This window comes from Rhamphochromis sp. 'chilingali', assembly GCF_963969265.1.
Source record: "Rhamphochromis sp. 'chilingali' genome assembly, chromosome: 14".
NCBI classification, from domain to species: Eukaryota; Metazoa; Chordata; class Actinopteri; order Cichliformes; family Cichlidae; genus Rhamphochromis; species Rhamphochromis sp. 'chilingali'.
Window position 1 is genome coordinate 683,942 of NC_137941.1, and position 19,210 is coordinate 703,151.

Sequence of the window (19,210 nt, forward strand, 5' to 3'; positions counted from 1 at the left end):
GTTTTTCTGCACGTGTGCATACCTTCATTTTAAGCTTGCATGGGAATGAGTGAGTTTGTGGCGGCTGCAACGAAGGACAGCGAGCAGATGAGGACTGTGGAGTTTGTCCTGTGCTTTGATGAAAACAACACATCATCATGGTGAAGACATTAATATCAGTAATAATTCAGTGTCTAACCTTACTGCCCCAGGTTTTAGTTTTACTGGCCCAACCTTTTATATTTTATAATTATCAGCAGTCTTGTTGAAATTTGATGTTATTTCACTTAAATCTGATGTAATTTAAAGCAATTAAAACCTTTAAGTGTCTCTTAGAATACAACATAAGACAGAAACATGCTGACATCATCTGCATCGTCATATTGATGATACTGAAAATCTCACTTTTCTTCTGTTTTGTCTTTAAGTGAAATCATTTAACATGAAACACGAAGCAGAATTAATGTGATAGGTTATAATTAAGGTAGCATGTGATTCATATCTGTCGTATAAATCTGCAGGTCTCAGGAGACGATGATGCCAAGTACACAGTGAAGGCCGTTAACAGTCTGGGGGAGGCGACCTGCACAGCCGAGCTGCTGGTGGAGGTGATGGCTGGAGAGGAGGAGGAGGAAGAAGAGGAGGAGTAATGGAGCGACTGTCTGGACTCCCACAGGGAGAGGAGGAGGCAACAATGAGCAACAATCTCTCCCACTCAACCTGTTGGACCTGAGCAGGAAACTTACCCACAGAGAAGGTTCTGATTGGAGGACAGGTGGGGAATATTTGCCACACCTGTCCTCACATGCAGAAGGTTTCGCGTTTGGTTTTTAGTGAGCAGGGCAGCACTTAGGTTTGAAGCACTGAGCATGTGCAGAGCTGCAGCCAGGTTAGATTTTTAATGAGGCTTTGTTGTGTTTCTGTTTTTTTTAGTAATGAGTCGTGATCTTAACGTTTCAGCCTCCTGGGATCATTGGAGTAAATGGATGAAGTGATTTAATGTCCTGAGCGTTAAAAATATCTAACGCTAAATAATCAGCGTGGTTCTTACGCTGCACGTGTTTCTGATGTCACATTATATATTTTTATCGGGCTCAGGATGTTAAATCTGTGTGGGTGTGGCTTATTGATCCGTGTGGGGACCCATATACGAACTTTGTGGTAAACACTCACTGAATGTTGATACTTTTCAAACTGCCCACTTCAGCCTCGCACCACATTGTGCTAAACCACACCTCCTTCAGACAGGCAGAACACAGGCTCCGCCCTCTCAGCATACATGGACTCATGCCTGTGATTTCCTGTCTGCTCTGAGAAATGATTTCATGTTTGATGATTGCCACACACACACACACACACAGTGGTGGTTTCTTGCTGTTCGTCAGGCAGAAACATGATGCTCGCTGCCACACAGCAGCTGTGTCACTGCAACACTCTGCCAGTGACGTTTGCTACAATTATTCACAGTTTCCTAAATAATTTGTGAGAATACGGCCAGAAAGCCTGGACTGTGTTTCAGCTCTGTTTGACACAAACGTCGACCAAGAGTGCGTTCTAATCCCCGTCCTTATAAACACGCGTATATTTTAAAGACTCGTGGCAGCTCTAGTTCCTGCAGCTGAAGTCAACCATGAGGTCGTGCATGTGAGACCCACTCCCTGTGGGAGTCCAAGGGAGGGAGAAGATGAGGCAGTTGGTGGAGAGCAGGAAGGCGGAGATGAGCCGAATACTCACAGAGCTGCACCACAGTGGAGGGCGAACTGTGAATAAAAGCTGCTGGTGCATGACAGCTGAAGGCAAGAAGTCATTTATCGTGTTGGTGCTGAAGCTGAAGCCAAAATGATACTGATCAATCATCCGTGTTAAAGAGGACCTCCTCGGTTTTTTGTGACCATCAGGCGTGTAAAAACACTTCAGCGTGCTCTGGTTCACAAACCAATGTCCTTTTTTCTGCCGCCACACTGAGGTGATCTCATCACTCATTTCAATACACAGCTGCCCCTCTGCAGGCTTCCAGACGTTAGCCAATCAGAAGTGCTTTTAGGAAGGGAGGCCTTAAAGAAACAGCAGGTGACAGAGCTGCGCCGCAGCCCAGTGTAAGCTAAAGAAGGATTATTATGAACTGTGAGTCTTGCAGATCATACAGAGCTGGGAACGAGTAGAAAAGGTCCACTTTTTCATACTTAATTGGAGCTCAGTAAACACTTTGCCCCACAGGATTTCTGGGTAATGAAGTCCTTCAGTTGTGTCATTAGATGCCTCGACACTGACGTGAGCAGCTCTGTGAGTAAGAGGCTGAGGATGCCGATGCGTTCAGCTGGGAAACGCTGAATCTGTCAGCTCGGCTCTTTTCTTCTGTTTGAGCACTTTGACAGCCGGCTTCAACAAAAGACATCAGGGGGCTCAAATCGACTCGGCCTTACGCTGCGAGCCTCAGAGCCTCGTCACTCTGAACAGCAGCCGGAGTGATTTTTTTATCTGCTGACGTCTGTCATACCGAGGGACAAAACCTGCTGCGAGCTTCGGCGAGCTGAGAGGATTTTACCTCGGTGTCGACCAATGAAAGCAACATTTAGTCCTACAGATGAGAGAAGATCGAACCATAAGTTCAACAGTAATCTGATTTTTTACAATTTAAGATTTGAGCCTTTTTTCATGAGCTGCAGATATAATCGTACTTATCTCACTATGTCACAATAAAACATTTTATCCTGTAAATGTTCATATTTTTGCCTGAATGCAGGATTTTGGACCAGATGCATCTCCACGCATTGTAAGCTCAGCCAAAATGAGATTATATAAATATTTCTACAAATTTGTTGTTTCCATCTGCAACAGTTAAAGATCTCTACACTCATAAAGTATTCTGATTAGTAACATAATGAAAGAGTCTACATCAGAGACGCCTTAAAGATGGAAATATCTTTCCGACCTGCCGAGGCTTGATTGTGCAGCACAGTCCTGACAGCAGCCAGCAGATAAACGCGCGTGAGCACGCGGTGCCGTCTCCGGCTGATCTTCGTGCCTCTGCGTCAAAGTCGTGACTTTTGTTGCACATTCCAGCTGTTTGCTTGTTGGTGAATCCACTTCTTTAAGCTTTACGGCCTCGTTAAGTTTCAGTCTGAAACCAAAGACGTGTTTTGAAAAGTCACCGGTGTGTTTGTGTGTGATTTTGTCTCGATGATGTTTTGACCTGTTCGTGTGTTTGGTGGTTTGTTTCCAGAATGTTTTATTTTTAGATTATTTAATGCACAGATTTGTTATTATTATCTTTCGAGCATCTGTCTTCTTAAAGGTGTCGCCTGCACTTAATGTTGTTCACGGTTATTAAACCCTCCTCACCTCAGACCAGCAGTGACTTCACTCTTAGGCTGATTGTTTTTGTATTAGATGTATGTAGATTATATTTCTCTAATTTTTATAAATATATATCAGTTTGATGAACTGCAGATGACATGTATGAGAACACTACGACTGTAGTTACTCACAGATACCAAATAAATCTTTATCACAAAACCAGGTTGTTGTGATTTGTTCAGGGTTAAGACTTTTGTTGTTGCATTAAAAACTGTTTCTTTCCATGGATACAGGCGAGAGTCTGTAAGACATTTTAAATATCTGCACATATAGACAGAAATAAAACAGTTTAAAGCATGAACACTTTCCAAACCTTTTAACAGAACACGTCACATAGAAGATTGATTCAGAGTCTCTGAATAAATCTTTTTTATCTCCAAACCTTTAGAGTCCCACACGTGGGATATTTCGTCCTCTGCATTTAACCCACTCACTCAGTGAAGCAGTGGGTGGTGTGTAGAGGCGGTACCTTAGTCAAGGGTACCTCAGGGTAGCCGTTCGGTGGAACCACCGACCTTCCTATTCTAGCGACCACTCTGCCTACTGAGCTATCGCTACCCCTCATGAATGAGCTCGAGTTTTTTGGGAAAATCTTGAGATCAGTGTTACACCAAAGCCTGATGACTGCAAGACCTGTGTGACAAAGATCTCAGCACATCATGTGATGAGGAACAAAGTCAGTGACATCGATCAGTCTGGAAAAAGTTAGAGACATTTCTGAGGCTGTGGGACTCCAGAGAACCACAGCGAGAGCCGATATCCACACAGAGAAAACTTGGAACAGTGCTGAATGTTCACTGCAGTGACCGGCCTAACAAAATGAGTCCATCAGCCAAACTGTAACCAAGTTTAAGAATATAATCCCCCCACTGTTATCATCTTCAATGCCCTGTACCAACACAGAGCAGAGCAGCTATCTGGACACTGCTCCAACAGAGGTCGATTATCTTGTTAATAATTTCACCTCCTCACTACGTACGACTCTGGATACTGTAGCTCCTGTGAAAACTAAGGTCTCTAATCAGAAGTACCTGACTCCGTGGTATAATTCTCAAACACGTAGCCTAAAGCAGATGACTCGTAATCTGGAGAGGAAATGGCGTGTCACAAATTTAGAGGATCATCATTTAGCCTGGAGAAATAGTTTGCTGCTTTATAAGAAAGCCCTCCGCAAAGCCAGAACATCTTACTATTCATCACTGATTGAAGAAAATAAGAACAACCCCAGGTTTCTCTTCAGCTCTTTAGCCAGGCTGACAAACAGTCAGAGCTCTGTTGAGCCAACCATCCCTTTAACGTTAACCAGTAATGACTTCATGAACTTCTTCACAAATAAAATTTTTATCATTAGAGAAAAAATTACCAATAATCATCCCACAGATGTAATATTATCTACAGCTACTCTTAGTACCACTGATGTTAAGTTAGACTCTTTTTCTCCAATTGATCTTTCTGAGTTAACTTCAATAATTACTTCCTCCAAACCATCAACGTGTCTTTTAGACCCCATTCCTACAAAACTGCTCAAAGAAGTCCTGCCATTAATTAATGCTTCGATCTTAAATATGATCAACCTATCTCTAATGATCGGCTATGTACCACAGGCCTTCAAGCTGGCTGTAGTTAAACCTTTACTCAAAAAGCATCTCTAGACCCAGCAGTCTTAGCTAATTATAGGCCAATCTCCAACCTTCCTTTCATATCAAACATCCTTGAAAGAGTAGTTGTCAAACAGCTAACAGATCATCTGCAGAGGAATGGTTTATTTGCTTCCAACTTCTGATAAAACTAAAATTGTTTTACTCAGCCCTAAAAATCTTACTTACTTGTTGTTCCTAGAGTATTTAAGATGAGGCTTCACACTTTCCAGAATGACCATAAAGTGCCACCATCTCACCATGGTCCTGTCTGATGGAGCTCAGAGTGCTTCTGGGAGTCTTTAGGGCTGCACTTAAGGTGAAGAAACATTTCAAAGATTATGAAATTGAAATCTCATGTGCAAAACTTCAGATATCACCAAAGAGTTTTAATAATAATTTAAATACTTGCACTTTTCCTTTTCTAATAATAACAGAACAGTAAACGGTCTGACTGGCGAGTGCAGAAAGGACTCTGAGGGACAGGGGAGCTGTGGACAAGTGGACAACATGTCAGACGTCTCTATGAAGACAGATAGAGATCTGTATCTACAGAGATGTTCCTCAGATACAAGATCAGACACAAAATCGATTTTTATCATTTATTACTGTCAAACATGATCACGAAACAATAAAGTATTAGATGAAAAAATGCTGTTTGTTTTTGTATTGAATGGATCTACTTGCCATGTGTACCTGTGAGCCCAGGAGAGGGAAGGTCAGAGGTCAAAGAGGTATAAACATCAGATGATGATGTAACTGTTTGTGCTGCAGTTTGTCCTGAGAGACGGACTAACGAGCTGCTGCTCCTAATGAGAGGCCATTAACCAGGTGCTCTCAGGTGACCTCATTAACTGTGACAAACACTGACCAGCAGCCAAAACACACACACACGCACGCACACACACGCACACACGCGCGCGCACACGCACGCGCGCACACACGCTCGCTCGCACGCGCACACGCACACACACGCACGCACACACACGCACACACCGTCTATTGTAGTTTAAACTCAAACTGGTAAAGTTCAGCAGATGTTCGTTGACTTTGTTTTGTGCTCAGTGCTCTGAGCTGACGATGACTCCAGCTGTTCCCTTACGCTGACGAAGCCACAGAATAAATCTGAACTTTTTCAGACACATTTGCATTTCTCACATTTTAATGTTAAATTTAGGTTAACTTTGAGTTTGCTTAGTTCCCAAAGTGTTTTATTCCTTATTTCAACATAGTTTTGGTTTAAAATTTTTCACTATCAGTTTAGCTCAAATTACTTTCAGTTAGTATTTTTTATTATTCATATTTTTAGAGGCACGATTGAAGGACCATGGGCCTTTAAAAGATTCAATTTAATTTAATTTTACTTATATAGCACCAAATCATTGTAAGGTCTTGTAACCCTACAAAAATACAAAGAAAACAGAGAAAAACCCAACAATCATATGACCCCCTATGAGCAGCACTTTGGCGACAGTGGGAAGGAAAAACTCCCTTTTAACAGGAAGAAACCTCCTCATCATCATTTACATACATTCACCTGTGTACTACAGCAGCTCATTGTTTAGCCCATGGTACAGTATGGTATGCATAACCATTACAAAACATTTAGGGAAAGTAGCATAATGTTACTAGTTCCTAGATTAAAAGTAACAGTTTCCCTTTGTTTTAACCTTCCAGAGGCAGCTGCTACAGCCAATCATCAAGGTCTTTCTTCTCCTGGTTTTCCTGTCAGTTAGTTTGAAGGAGCAGGATCTGGCACATTGATTCAACATACACCAGTCCACAGTGAGCCGCATTATTGCTACTTTAAAGGTGTCTAACAACAAGAGTGACATTAGTTAAGAAAAGTCCAGCTATAGTTCAAGACAACATAAAACACTAAGAAAATATGTAATATAAGTACATAGAGGAGTAACATAACGTTACTTTGTCAGGTAATTTCTATTTTCTTACCTTCATAGTTGTGTATACACAGTGTGATGCAGCACATAATTTAAATGCTTTATCTAATTTGCTGGTGGGGGTTATCGTCACCCTGTTAATCTAATAAAGATTAGTGATGTTCAATTTTGGGAACTCTTGTAGGCAGCAGGTGGACAACGTCGCCATTGTTTAACCACACCAGAAACAGTTGTGCAGGACCAGTAGAACATGGAAGTGATTGTGCAAGTAGTCTATTGCACAGGAAAAAGCATCAACTGCAGTTCCTCTGACGTCCACCAGAGGCAGCAGTGAATCAGTCCCCATAGACTCCCATGTTAAAATTTTACAGGAGAACTAAACATTTTTACAGCCTGATACACAAACTGTTTGGTCTGTGTAGATAAGTTTCACTTTCACAGCAGCTTTGCCGTTTTACAACTCACCTGTTTAAATAGTATTAAGACTCTCTTTGACTCACAGGTGGATGTAGCTGCTAGCTGACTGCTAGCTTTATATGAAGGTCACCGTACGAGCAGACTGTCCAGGAAGGCTGAGCTCCAGTTTGGTGAAGGGGAGACAGACACTATCTCTACTTCTAAGATTAGGCTTCAAACTTTCCTTTTTGCTAAAGCATTTAGTTAGGGCTGGACCCTCCCTTATGCTGCAATAGGTGTAGGCTGCTGATTCCCATGATGCATTGGGTGTTTCTTCTTCACTCACTATGTGCTAACAGACCTCTCTGCATTGAATCATATCTGTTATTAACCTCTGTCTCTCTTCCACAGCATGTCTTTATCCTGTCTTCCTTCTCTCACCCCAACCAGTCACAGCAGATGGCCCCGCCCCTCCCTGAGCCTGGTTCTGCCGGAGGTTTCTTCCTGTTAAAAGGGAGTTTTTCCTTCCCACTGTCGCCAAAGTGCTTGCTCATAGGGGGTCATAGGAACTGCAGGACTGTTTTGACTCCACTGATTGGACTGTTTTTGAAGCTGCATCTGAGAACCTGGATGAGCTCACGGACATCAAAACATCAGTTTCTGTGAAGACGTGTGTGTGCCAACAAACACACGTGTGTGTGCACATACAACAACAATAAACCATGGTTCACTCCTAAACTCCAACATCTTCGTAAGGCCAAGGAGGATGCCTACAGAAGTGGTGACAGGGCCCTGTACAAGCAAGCCAGGAACACACTGACCAAGGAGATCAAAGCAGCTAAAAGCATCTACTCCCAGAAGCTGGAAGAACGGCTCTCAGCCAACGACCCTGCGTCAGTGTGGAGGGCCCTGCAGGAAATCACCAGCTACAGACGCCCCCCACCCACTATTGAAGCAAACAAAGACCTGGCCAACGAGTTGAACACTTTCTACTGCAAGTTTGAGACGGACAGACTCCCATGCCCCACCCTCCCCTCCCAGGGACATTGCTTCAGACATTGACCCCCAACACACCTTCCACCTCTCCCCCCTTCACCCTCCCCTTCCCCAATCCAGACTCAACGACCACCCCCACGCTCCCCAATCCAGACCCAACGACCTCCACCACACCTCTCACCCCCCTTTCCTCCTCCCTGAAACTAAGAATACACACTCAGGATGTGAGCCGACTATTCCAGAAACAGAAGCCCAGGAAAGCCCCCGGACCAGACGGCGTCTCACCCTCCTGCCTCAAAACCTGTGCTGAACAGCTGGCTCCCATCTTTACTCGCATCTTCAACAGATCCCTGGAGCTGTGTGAAGTTCCCTCCTGCTTCAAATGCTCCACCATCATCCCTGTTCCCAAGAAACCCACCATCACAGGACTGAATGACTACAGACCTGTCGCCTTGACGTCTGTGGTCATGAAATCCTTCGAACGACTGGTGCTAGTCCATCTGAAAGCCACCCGCTGGACCCTCTGCAGTTTGCCTACCGGGCAAACAGGTCGGTGGATGATGCAGTGAACATGGGGCTGCATTACATCCTGCAACACCTCGACCGCCCGGGAACTTATGCCAGGGTCCTGTTTGTGGACTTTAGTTCGGCTTTTAACACCATTGTGCCTGAACTTCTCTCCTCCAAACTCTCCCAGCTCATCGTGTCACCAGCTACCTGTCAGTGGATCACCAGCTTCCTGACAGACAGAAAGCAACAAGTGAGGCTGGGGGAGATCACCTCTGTAACCCGGTCCCTCAGTATTGGTGCCCCTCAAGGATGTGTCCTCTCACCACTACTGTTCTCCCTCTACACTAACGACTGCACCTCCAAGAACTCGGCTGTCAAACTCCTAAAGTTTGCAGATGACACCACCGTCATCGGCCTCATTTAGGATGGTGATGAGTCTGCATACCAGCAGGAAGTTGAGCGGCTGGTACTCTGGTGCAGTCAGCACAATCTGGAGCTGAACACTCTTAAGACTGTAGAGATGACAGTGGACTTCAGGAGACATCCCTCAACTCTGCTCCCCCTCACCATATCAGACAGCCCTGTGTCAACTGTGAAGACCTTCAAGTTCCTGGGTACAACCATCTCCCAGGACCTGAAGTGGGAGACCAACATCAACGCCATCCTCAAAAAGACCCAGCAGAGGATGTACTTCCTGAGACAACTGGGGAAGTACAGTCTTCCACAGGAGCTGCTGATCCAGTTCTACACTGCGGTCATTGAGTCTGTCCTGTGCTCCTCCATCACAGTCTGGTATGGAGCAGCCACTAAACAGGACAGGAGCAGACTGCAGCGGACTGTACGGGCAGCAGAAAGGATCGTCAGCGCCCCCCTGCCCTCCATCCAGGATCTGTACCTCTCAAGAACCAGGAAACGGGCAGGGAAAATCATCACAGACCCCTCACACCCTGCACACAGACTTTTTGATCTGCTGCCCTCTGGCAGACGGTACAGAAGCCTGCAGACCAGGACCACCCGACACAGGAACAGTTTCTTTCCCCTCGCCATCTCCCTCCTAAACAGTTGACCTGTCACACTGCTCCCACTGCCAGACTGCAGCTGCACCTTATGCACATTGTGTAGTATTCATTCCACCTCATTCATTTCTGTATTTTATGTATATAAGTTTAGATTAGTTATTTATAGTTGGTTTACACAGCTTTGTGCATGTATGTGTACGCATGTGTAAGGTATATATAGACACGTGTGCGTGTGCGTGTGATTTACATTGCTGTGCTTGAGAGCCACCATCTACCGGAACCAAATCCCCTGTATGTGTCTGCACATATACTTGGCCAATAAACACGATTCTGATTCACGTATGATTGTTGGGTTTTTCGCTGTACGTATTATTGTAGGGTCTACCTTACAATTTAAAGCGCCCTGAGGCGACTGTTGATGTGATTTGGTGCTGTATAAATAAAACTGAATTGAATTACTGAGCACTGGCAGGTACTTGTATCTGTGTGATGTCTCCATGTAGTTTGTACCTGATAATGATTCTGCTCATATTTTCATTAATGACATATGGACCATTTATGTAACTGTGATCCATCTGTTCCAGATTAAACTGTGATCATTCAGACATTGATGATTTTAACAAACACTCCTTAAAATTCTATCCTTTGTATTTTGATTCTTGAAATATTTAAAATCCAAACTTTAAACTTTATTTGCATCATTGCAGATAAGGCTGAGTTAATGAGCTCCACTGAGGCGAGAGGATGATAAAAACAGCTCTCAGGGTTCAGCCCACATGATCCAGGTGTGGGAGCTCCTGTGTCTGTTTCTGTTCAGCTGAACGTGACAATGATCCAAATGTTTCTGTTCGTTATTATTTAACGCACAATTTAAACTTTAAACAGTCGTGAAACAATGATGCTGATAATTTAATTGTTCCTCATTTTAATGTTGATACTTTAAACACTCAGAATATAAATGATGACTGAAGTGATCGTTTCTGTACAAACTTTCATAATTTAAGGTTTAATCATTAAAACAAGGATTTTCATTATTATTACACATTTAAACAGACATTCAGACATTTGCATAATTAAAACAGGGACTTAAACCTTGATAACTTCAATGTTAATAATTTAACCTTTGATCACTTTGATACTTTAAACACTGATCATTTGAATATTTGAACATTGATCATGTAAATGATGACTTTATTATAAACACTGATAATTCTAACGACTTAAACACCTAAAAACAATGATTTTACTTTTGATCATTTAAAGTTGGATTATTGGTTTAAATATTCTTTTTAATACTGATGATAACAATATTAACACTACAATTTAAAAATGTTGATGATTGCATCTCTGCTTCTTTAAAGTCTATAATTTATATTTTTATTCTTCAGACATTCCTAATCCAAAATCTGAGAAATAATTCTTGAAGTGTTGATGGTAATTGTGTCATTGCATCTGATTTTAGATGTTGATCTTTTAATATTGATGATTTAAATGTTTTCTTGAAAAGCAGTAATGTGAAATTCAAAATGTAAACATGATTATTACAATATTAAATGTTGATTTAGTTGATCGTTCGCTCTGTAATGATTATATGATCCTGATCATGTAAATGATAAAACGTTAACAGTTCAGTCTGAATGATTCAAACACATTTTAAACTCTGATGATTTTGATTTACGTGTCAGTTTTCAGTATTTCAACAATGATCATTTGAATGGTAACATTTTATATGTTTTTGAGTCAAATAAGTATTCATTTGATGATAAATTGCAAATTGATGATCTGATATTGAACCAATATTTTTTCTGCTTCTGTTTTTGATTTGATGGTTTAAACTTGTGTGCAGCTGTTCCAGAGCTTTCTGTCAGCTGACACCTCCCTCAGATTGTTGTGTCTCCCCCGATGATGTCAGCAGGGGTAAACGTGACCTCACTGCCCATCCTGGTGACATCAGTGACCCTGGACGGCCTGGCGCAGCTGTCCAATCAGCGGCTCTTCTTCTTCTTCTTCTTCCTGTGCGCCTACCTGTTCATGCTGTGCAGCGACAGCCTGGTGGTATACGTGATCTGCTCCCAGCGGAGCCTCCACCACCCCATGTTTGTGTTTGTGACGGCTGTGCTGATGAACTCTGTGGCGGGCAGCACGGTGTTTTACCCCAAACTTCTGGTGGACCTGCTGAGAGGGGTCCGCTCAGTGCAGGTGACCCTGCGTGTGTGCATGTGTGAGGCCTGGCTTTTATATTCATTGGGCACCTCCAGCTTCCTACTGCTAGCAGCCATGTCTTTTGACCGGTATGTGTCCATCTGCCGCCCGCTGCTCTACACCGTTGTCATGTCTCCAGCCACAGTGCTGGCACTGCTGCTGCTCTGCTGGCTGCTGCCTGTCGGGCTGGTCGGCACTGCGGTGCTGCTGGCGAGCCGTCTGCCGCTCTGCCGCTCGCAGCTCAGCAGGATCTACTGCGACATCTACAGCCTGGTCAGTCTGAGCTGTGGTGGTCGTGAGACACTGCTGAGCGAAGTCTACAACCTCTCGGTCATCGTAGCTACTGTCCTGCTGCCCGCCATCTTTGTGCTCTTCTCTTACAGCGCCGTCCTGTCCGTCTGCCTGCAGCGCTCGCGCAGCTTCAGCAGCAAAGCACTGAGCACATGCCTGCCGCACCTGCTCGTCTTCTGTAACTACAGCGTGAGCTCCGGGGTGGAGGTGCTGCAGCGCCGCCTACAGGCCGGCAGTCAGCCCACAGCCTCCGTCCTCACCTCCATCTTCCAGGTGATGATCCCGACTGTGTTCAACCCGGTGGTGTATGGCCTAAAGGTGACGGAGATCAGGGCTCAGCTGAGGAGGCTGCTGGGCTGCCAGAGAGCTGATTGACCCACCGAACCGGATCCTGAGTTCTGGTCTCTGTTAGACTTACAGACTTTAAAACTGCTGCTATTTGCCTTTAAAAGATGTTAAATCACTTGATAAAACATATAGAAGAAAAATAAAGAATCTGCAATGCAAAAAGTTGTATTTTAAACAAAACAGATACATAAAAATAACATTGGAAAGCTGGTGATCAGTGTTGGTCAAGTTACTTGAAAAAAGTAATCAGTAACTAATTACTGATTACTCCCCCAAAAAAGTAATCCCGTTACTTTACTGATTACTTATTTTCAAAAGTAATTAATTACTTAGTTACTTTTTAAAAACCCGATTTACAACCTGAAGAGGTGATAAAGCGATAGATCTTTCAGCCCAATTCTACTTTTTCTGCATAATCCATCACACAAAATGTAATCAAATGGAAAAGTCTCTTTTTAAAACTTGTTTTATTAGTTTTAATCTTTTAACTTTATGCATCAAGCAAACATTAAATTATCTGCAACATTCTCTGACTGGAAGAAATTAGTTTAACATTTAAACCTATTTTCTGCACATTCCAGCACATAAAATAAAATATTTTGTGTGTTTACACTCAGTCTTTCAAATAGATGCAAGTAAAACACAGCAGAAAATAAATAAAGTCAAAGACTCAGCGGTCCTGTTGCTCTATTTTCACCTGTAAAGCAGGAGTGGGGTAGGCGGAGGTTTACCCTGGTGCAGGTGTGCCGCGGTCAGTGGAAGAATCCGCGAGTTTCTCTGTGAGTTTCCCATTACGTCGTAGCTACTCGGTGCTTGTTTGGAAGTTTAGGGGTTTTTCGCTGTAAAAAGAAGTTTTCTTCCCACGCACAGCGGACACTAATGTTTTTGTCACTTTTTATGGAATCAAACTCAAAGTAAGGTCAGTACTTCCACGCTTTAAACGCTGCACGCTCATACTCTCTCTGCACTCGATATATGATCCATTGTTGATCTGCACACAGCTGTTGTCACGAACGTCACACTCGCTTACGTCACTGTCATGAGACATTCTCGCAAAAAAATCACGGTTTTAGTAACGCAGTAACGCAGCGTTCCTACGGGAAAGTAACGGTAATCTAATTACCGATTTTGCAATAGTAATCCCTTACTTTACTCGTTACTTGAAAAAAGTAATCTGCATTACTGCCCATCTCTGCTGGTGATCATAGTTGGATATACATTCATCCATTTTTCCACTTATCCCTTTACGGGTCACGGGGTCAGCAGCCTAAGCAAGGACCCCAGAGTTCCCTGTTCCAGTCACCTCTTCCAGCTAATCCATAGGAACACCAAGGCGTTCCCAGGCCAGCCGAGAGATAAAATCTCTCCAGTGTGTCCTGAGTCTATCCCTGCCGCCCCCCCCCCCCCCCCCCACACACACACACAGCATCCATAAGTGTCAGAGACAGGACTTATTAGTACATCCCACCCGCACAATGTACATTTTTCAGATTTTTCATTTAGAATTTCTAGATTGTTTCTAGATTTACTTATTTTATTTAATTCACTTAAAGTACATAATTCACTTATATAATGTCCTCCTATTCGCTTAATGTATATAATGTTATCTGTCTTTGCACAGTCGAGGAGCGTATCAGGATACATTTCACTGCGTGTTGTACTCGTATAACTATGCATGTGACAAATAAAGAATCTTGAATCTAGCAAAAATACATCATCTCCAAAAAGCAGCTGTGTGATTTTTAGGCCAACAGAGTGAAAGCCTAAAAACTATGAACAGAGTCCCAGAAAGTTGATTCTGTTCATCTGAAAATGCTACCTGGATGATTGTGCATGCACAGAGACCTATGAGTTAGTGACACAGGGCAGCTCTGGAGGAGTCCAGCACTATAAAGGGAACAAATGGCTCTGAAGGATCAAATGGCTACAAAAACAAATGTAGACTGGTTGGGAATATAAAGAGCTGGTTCAGTGTTTTGTGATCAGGATAAAAACAGCATTGTTCCTCTTATATCCAAGGTTCAACTTATGGATGACCTTTCCTCTCCAGAAGTGAGGGGTAGGAACGTAGATTTTAATTGAATTGAATGTTATTTGTATTTCTATGCCCTGTAGTTGGAGACAACACTCTGGTCCCCCATCTTAAAGATGGGAACCACCACCCCAGTCTGCAAGTGCAGAAGCACCACACCAGACCTCTAGGTGGTTCCCTAGGCTGTTCATGGCTCAGATACTGTTTGTATATGGTATATGTTGTAGCTCTGCCACTCCCAGTTGTCAGAGTCAGCTGTGAGATTTGCTAAGCAGCCTCAGTCATCAGAGAGATTTCTTGCCCTGCTGAGCAGCCACAGTCCTCTGAGCACCAAGAGCACCCTGAGTGTGCTGAGCAGTCCCAGCCTCCGCATCCTGAATCTTCAGTGTCCCGAGAATGCAGAGAGGCCAGAGATTTCCATGGGCCCTGCTGAGCAGCTTGGGCCTGAACCAGAGGGTCCAGAGCTCTTGGGTCCCTCTTCACCAGAGCTAAAACCTAAAGAAGAACTATGGATTTGATCAACTGGTCCCTTAATGCAGTTGACACCCTCTTCTCACCAAGACAGCATCCTTTTTTCTTTTTTTTATAACTTTTTATTTATTAATTTACAGTATGAGAATACAAAACATTAGGTCAGCATGGAAGACGTACACAGTCTCCACATTAATATCTACATACATCATGGTAATATTTAATTACACACAATCCATTTTCCCAGAGCTTCTTGAATTTCTCGAGCTCGTCTAAGGGCAAAGGTAAGCCTCTCCATTCCAAAAATTTCTTTCACTATCCCAAACCACTGGGCCAGAGTTGGAGGGTCAGCCTTTAGCCCTCTTTGGGTTATGGCCTTTCTGCTGCTAGCCAATAGTATTTTCAATAAATGAAATTTTCAACAAGACAGCATATCCATCATCTTTCATTCGGCTACCTTTGGTATGTTGTTTGTCTTGTGTTTTTAGGGTGTTATGATGTGATGATATGTGCTGGAGTTTTTGTCTCCTCCTCATGCTGACTCCGTCTAAGGATCATTATGAGCAGAAATTATTTTTTCTCCTGATCTGACCTTTAGTTTTACACATTTCATTGTTTTTCCTTTTGCTACCTAGCCCGACCTGACGCCCCAGTGTGAAGTTGTGTATTGTATGTACGGTCAGCAAGGTTTGTCATCTCAGTTGCAGACAACTGCAACCGACAAATAAATGCATTTATCCAAACCAGAAGGTCTTTATTGCCATCATCATCATCAGTCTCCTGTAACCTTTGCCAACACCAACCTCCAGGCAAGTCGCTAGAGGGTCTAGCTTGCTGGTCTCTTGACCTGTCCATTGAGGTGCTGTGTCTATGTCACTGGCATCCTGGCTGGCCCCTAAAGTGTCCGGTTCCCTGTGTTTTCCCCATGACTAGGCTGAACCCTAGAACTGTGTTTTGGACTTTCTGGCCCCCCTGTTTTTCCTTCCTCATCCACCGAGAACAAGTCTGAGTTATTGCCGGCTATGCGGACCAAGCTCTTGCAACGGTTGTATTGTATATAAATGTAGGATCATATCCCCCGTAGCAATGGGCCAGACACCGTATACTCCCAGAGCATCTCTCAGGGACACCGTCGAATTCCTCCAAGTCCACAAAACACATGTAAGATTGGTTGGGAAAACTCCTCGAGAGGATGAAGAGTTGGTCCATTGTTCCACGACCAGGACAAAAACTGCATTATTCCTCCTGTATCCGAGGTTTGACTAACAGACTGACTCTCCTTTCCAGCACCCTGGTATAGACTTTCCTAGGGAGGGAGGCTGAGGAGTGTGATCCCCCTGTAGTTGGAACACACCCTCCAGTCCCCTTTCTTAAAGATGGCAACCACCATCCCGGTCTGCCAATCCAGAGGTACTGCCCATGATCTCCACGCAACATTGCAGACGTGTGTCAACCAGGACAGCCCTATAACATCCTGAGCCTTCAGGAACTCGGGGCGGACCTCAATCACCCCAGGGGCTCTGCCACCAAGCAGTTGTTTAACTGCCTCAGTGACCTCGCCCCCAGAGATTGGCGGGTCATCCATCGCGTCCCCAGACTCTTCCACCACAGAAGACATGCCAGTGGGATTAAGGAGGTCCTTGAAGTATTCCTTTCACCGCCCGACAATTTTCTCAGTCGAAGTCAGCAGTGCTTCACCTGCACTGTACACAGGGCAGGTAGAACACCACTTTCCCCTCCTGAGATGCGTTCAGCTTGGCCTGGTACCTCTCAGCTGCCTCCGAAGTCCCACAGTCTAACCAAGCCCGATAGGACTCCTTCTTCAGCCCGGTGGGTCCCTTCACCTCTGGTGTCCACCATTTGGTTCGGGGGTTATCACCATGACAGGCACCAACCACCTCACCTCAGCTCAGTGCAGCAGCTTCTGCAATGAAGGTGCTGAACATGGTCCATTTGGACTCAATATCCCCAGTCTCCCTCAGAATGCTGTGGAAGCTCTGGTGGAGCTGTGCATTGAAGATCTTGTGGACCGGGGCCTCTGCAAGGCGTTCCCAGCGCACCCTCACTATACGTTTAGGTACCTCGGTACCTCTCAACCTCACGCACAGACTCAGGCTCCTTCCCCACCAGAGAGGTGACATTACATGTCCTGATTGCCAGCCTTGGTAGCCAGGGATCGGTCCACCAGTGGCCGCCACCCAGCACACAACGCACCGCCTATGCTGCCTCCTGTGGGTGGTGGACCTGCAGCAGGATGGGCCCATGTCCTTTTTTCGGGCTGTCCTCTGCCAGGCCCCACGGACTAAGGCCTGGCACCCTCCCCAGGCCTGGCTCCAGGGTGGGGCCCTGGTAACCCTAGCAAGCACACATACTCCTTTCTTAAATTCTCTACACTTGGTCTTAGTAGATCTTTCTAGTAGATTTACTACAGATCACCTGAGCCAGGACCAAGATGTTCTATCCAAGTTTCTTACTAAGCATGCTGCTGCTTACAGTTTCCAATCACAGGTTCAGAGTTTGTTAGTTCTTCCTTGTACGAGGGTAAAGACTGAGGGCAACAGAGCTCCGTAGTTTGTGGCGCTAAGGTTATGGAGCAGTCTGCCTCTACAATTACATTTATCTGACTCTGGAGACCTTAACCAGGTCTTCAGTTGAGACTTTTACTGATAGTTGCTGTTATTAAAATGCTTGTTTACATTATTCTGGCTGTTAACGGCACATTAATTTTCTATTATATTTTAATCCGACTTGTTTTACTCTGTTTTGTTGTATAGTGCTTTGTGTCTGTGAAAAGTTTATGATCACTTTAAAAAACAGCTGGGTGATGTGTTGGTTGCAACCATCGTTTATATAATTATCCATACACTGTTTAAGGTTTCGTGTTTGTTTGAATTTCTGATAGATTTTTACCTCCAAACAGATTTAAACCTGAAGTCTATCCATACAGAGATCATTTCTATGATAGTTTCATTTTACTTCTTATTGTTTGAAAAATAACTGACTATAATTTACATCTGATATTTCTGTGAAATGTCTGAGATTTGTGATGATTTTTGTGTTTTAGATGTTTTCTTTTTCTTTTCTGCTTAACATGAAACTTCAATGTTAATAATTTAAACTTTGATCCTTTAAAGAATATTTGAATATTGATCATTTAAATGATGACTCAGTTTTTAAAAAACTGATCATTTTGTTATTGAGTATAATACATTTAATGATTTACTTTTTAATACTTTAACATTCGTGTTATCAGCATTCAGTGATTTAATGTTAATTTTGAACACTGATGACTACAATATTGACTATATAATTTAACAGCGATATTTTAAATACTGATGAGTTTAATGCTGATTCTTTAAAGACTATAATGCATATTTGATGCCAAAAATGATTGTTTAACTGTTGATATTATTACATCATTACATTTTAATTTGAGGTCCCCAAACACGCTGTCAAGATGCAGCTGCTGAGACACAAAGCTGCTGCTGTTCGTCTGTAAAACCATAGAGACCCTCAGATCAGTGATTAGGATCAGACCTCCTTTAGAATTAGATTAATTTAGATTTATCGTCAAGCAGCGTATAACAGATCTGTTTGATAATGCAACTGTTTCAGAACATTATCATGTTTACTGATTTCAATTCCATTCTGCTTTATTTACGTAGCCCCACATCGCAACAACATTCACCTTGAGGAGTTTTAAACTGTAACAATAAAACAGTCAGTGTGAGTCAAGCCTCATGATTGGAAGCTCAGTAGGGCTGCAAAAGAAAAGCAGGACTGTTCACCCAAAAAAACATAATCAGAGAAAAGGTCATAAATATTTGTTGTGTAATCAACATTCATTTTCTTTTTATGCTCTTTAGTTCATCTACATCTTGTTGGGGGGAGGCAGCAGAGGGCCTTGAACTAGACTTCCTGATAAAGAGGAACTTACTGCAGCACGTTCTGATGTGGCAGCTGTGTGCAGTTGCAGCATTTGCACACAGCAACAACAATAACAGATAAAAACATCCCTCGGCAGATAATATAGGCAAAATCCAGCAGTTCAATATTCAGGCCACAGAACTT

General features: G+C 43.4%; 2 protein-coding genes across 4 annotated transcripts in view; both read left to right on the top strand.

The window, feature by feature from the left end:
• mylka (myosin, light chain kinase a) overlaps nt 1-3,486 on the top strand; it is a 53,336-nt gene extending 49,850 nt beyond the window's left edge. For all 3 annotated transcript variants that reach the window (XM_080902950.1, XM_080902949.1, XM_080902951.1), the window contains one exon: nt 501-3,486. In XM_080902950.1, coding sequence (XP_080759076.1) covers nt 501-629 — 129 coding nt within the window. In that variant the 3' untranslated portion in view covers nt 630-3,486. The remainder of the gene's footprint in view (nt 1-500) is intronic.
• Nucleotides 3,487-11,818: 8,332 nt separating this feature from the next.
• Nucleotides 11,819-13,658, top strand: LOC308409759 (olfactory receptor 10J5-like). The gene has a single exon (XM_080902738.1). The coding sequence runs from the start codon at nt 11,827-11,829 to the stop codon at nt 12,661-12,663; it is 837 nt and encodes a 278-aa protein (XP_080758864.1). The 5' UTR covers nt 11,819-11,826; the 3' UTR covers nt 12,664-13,658.
• Nucleotides 13,659-19,210: the final 5,552 nt, after the last annotated feature.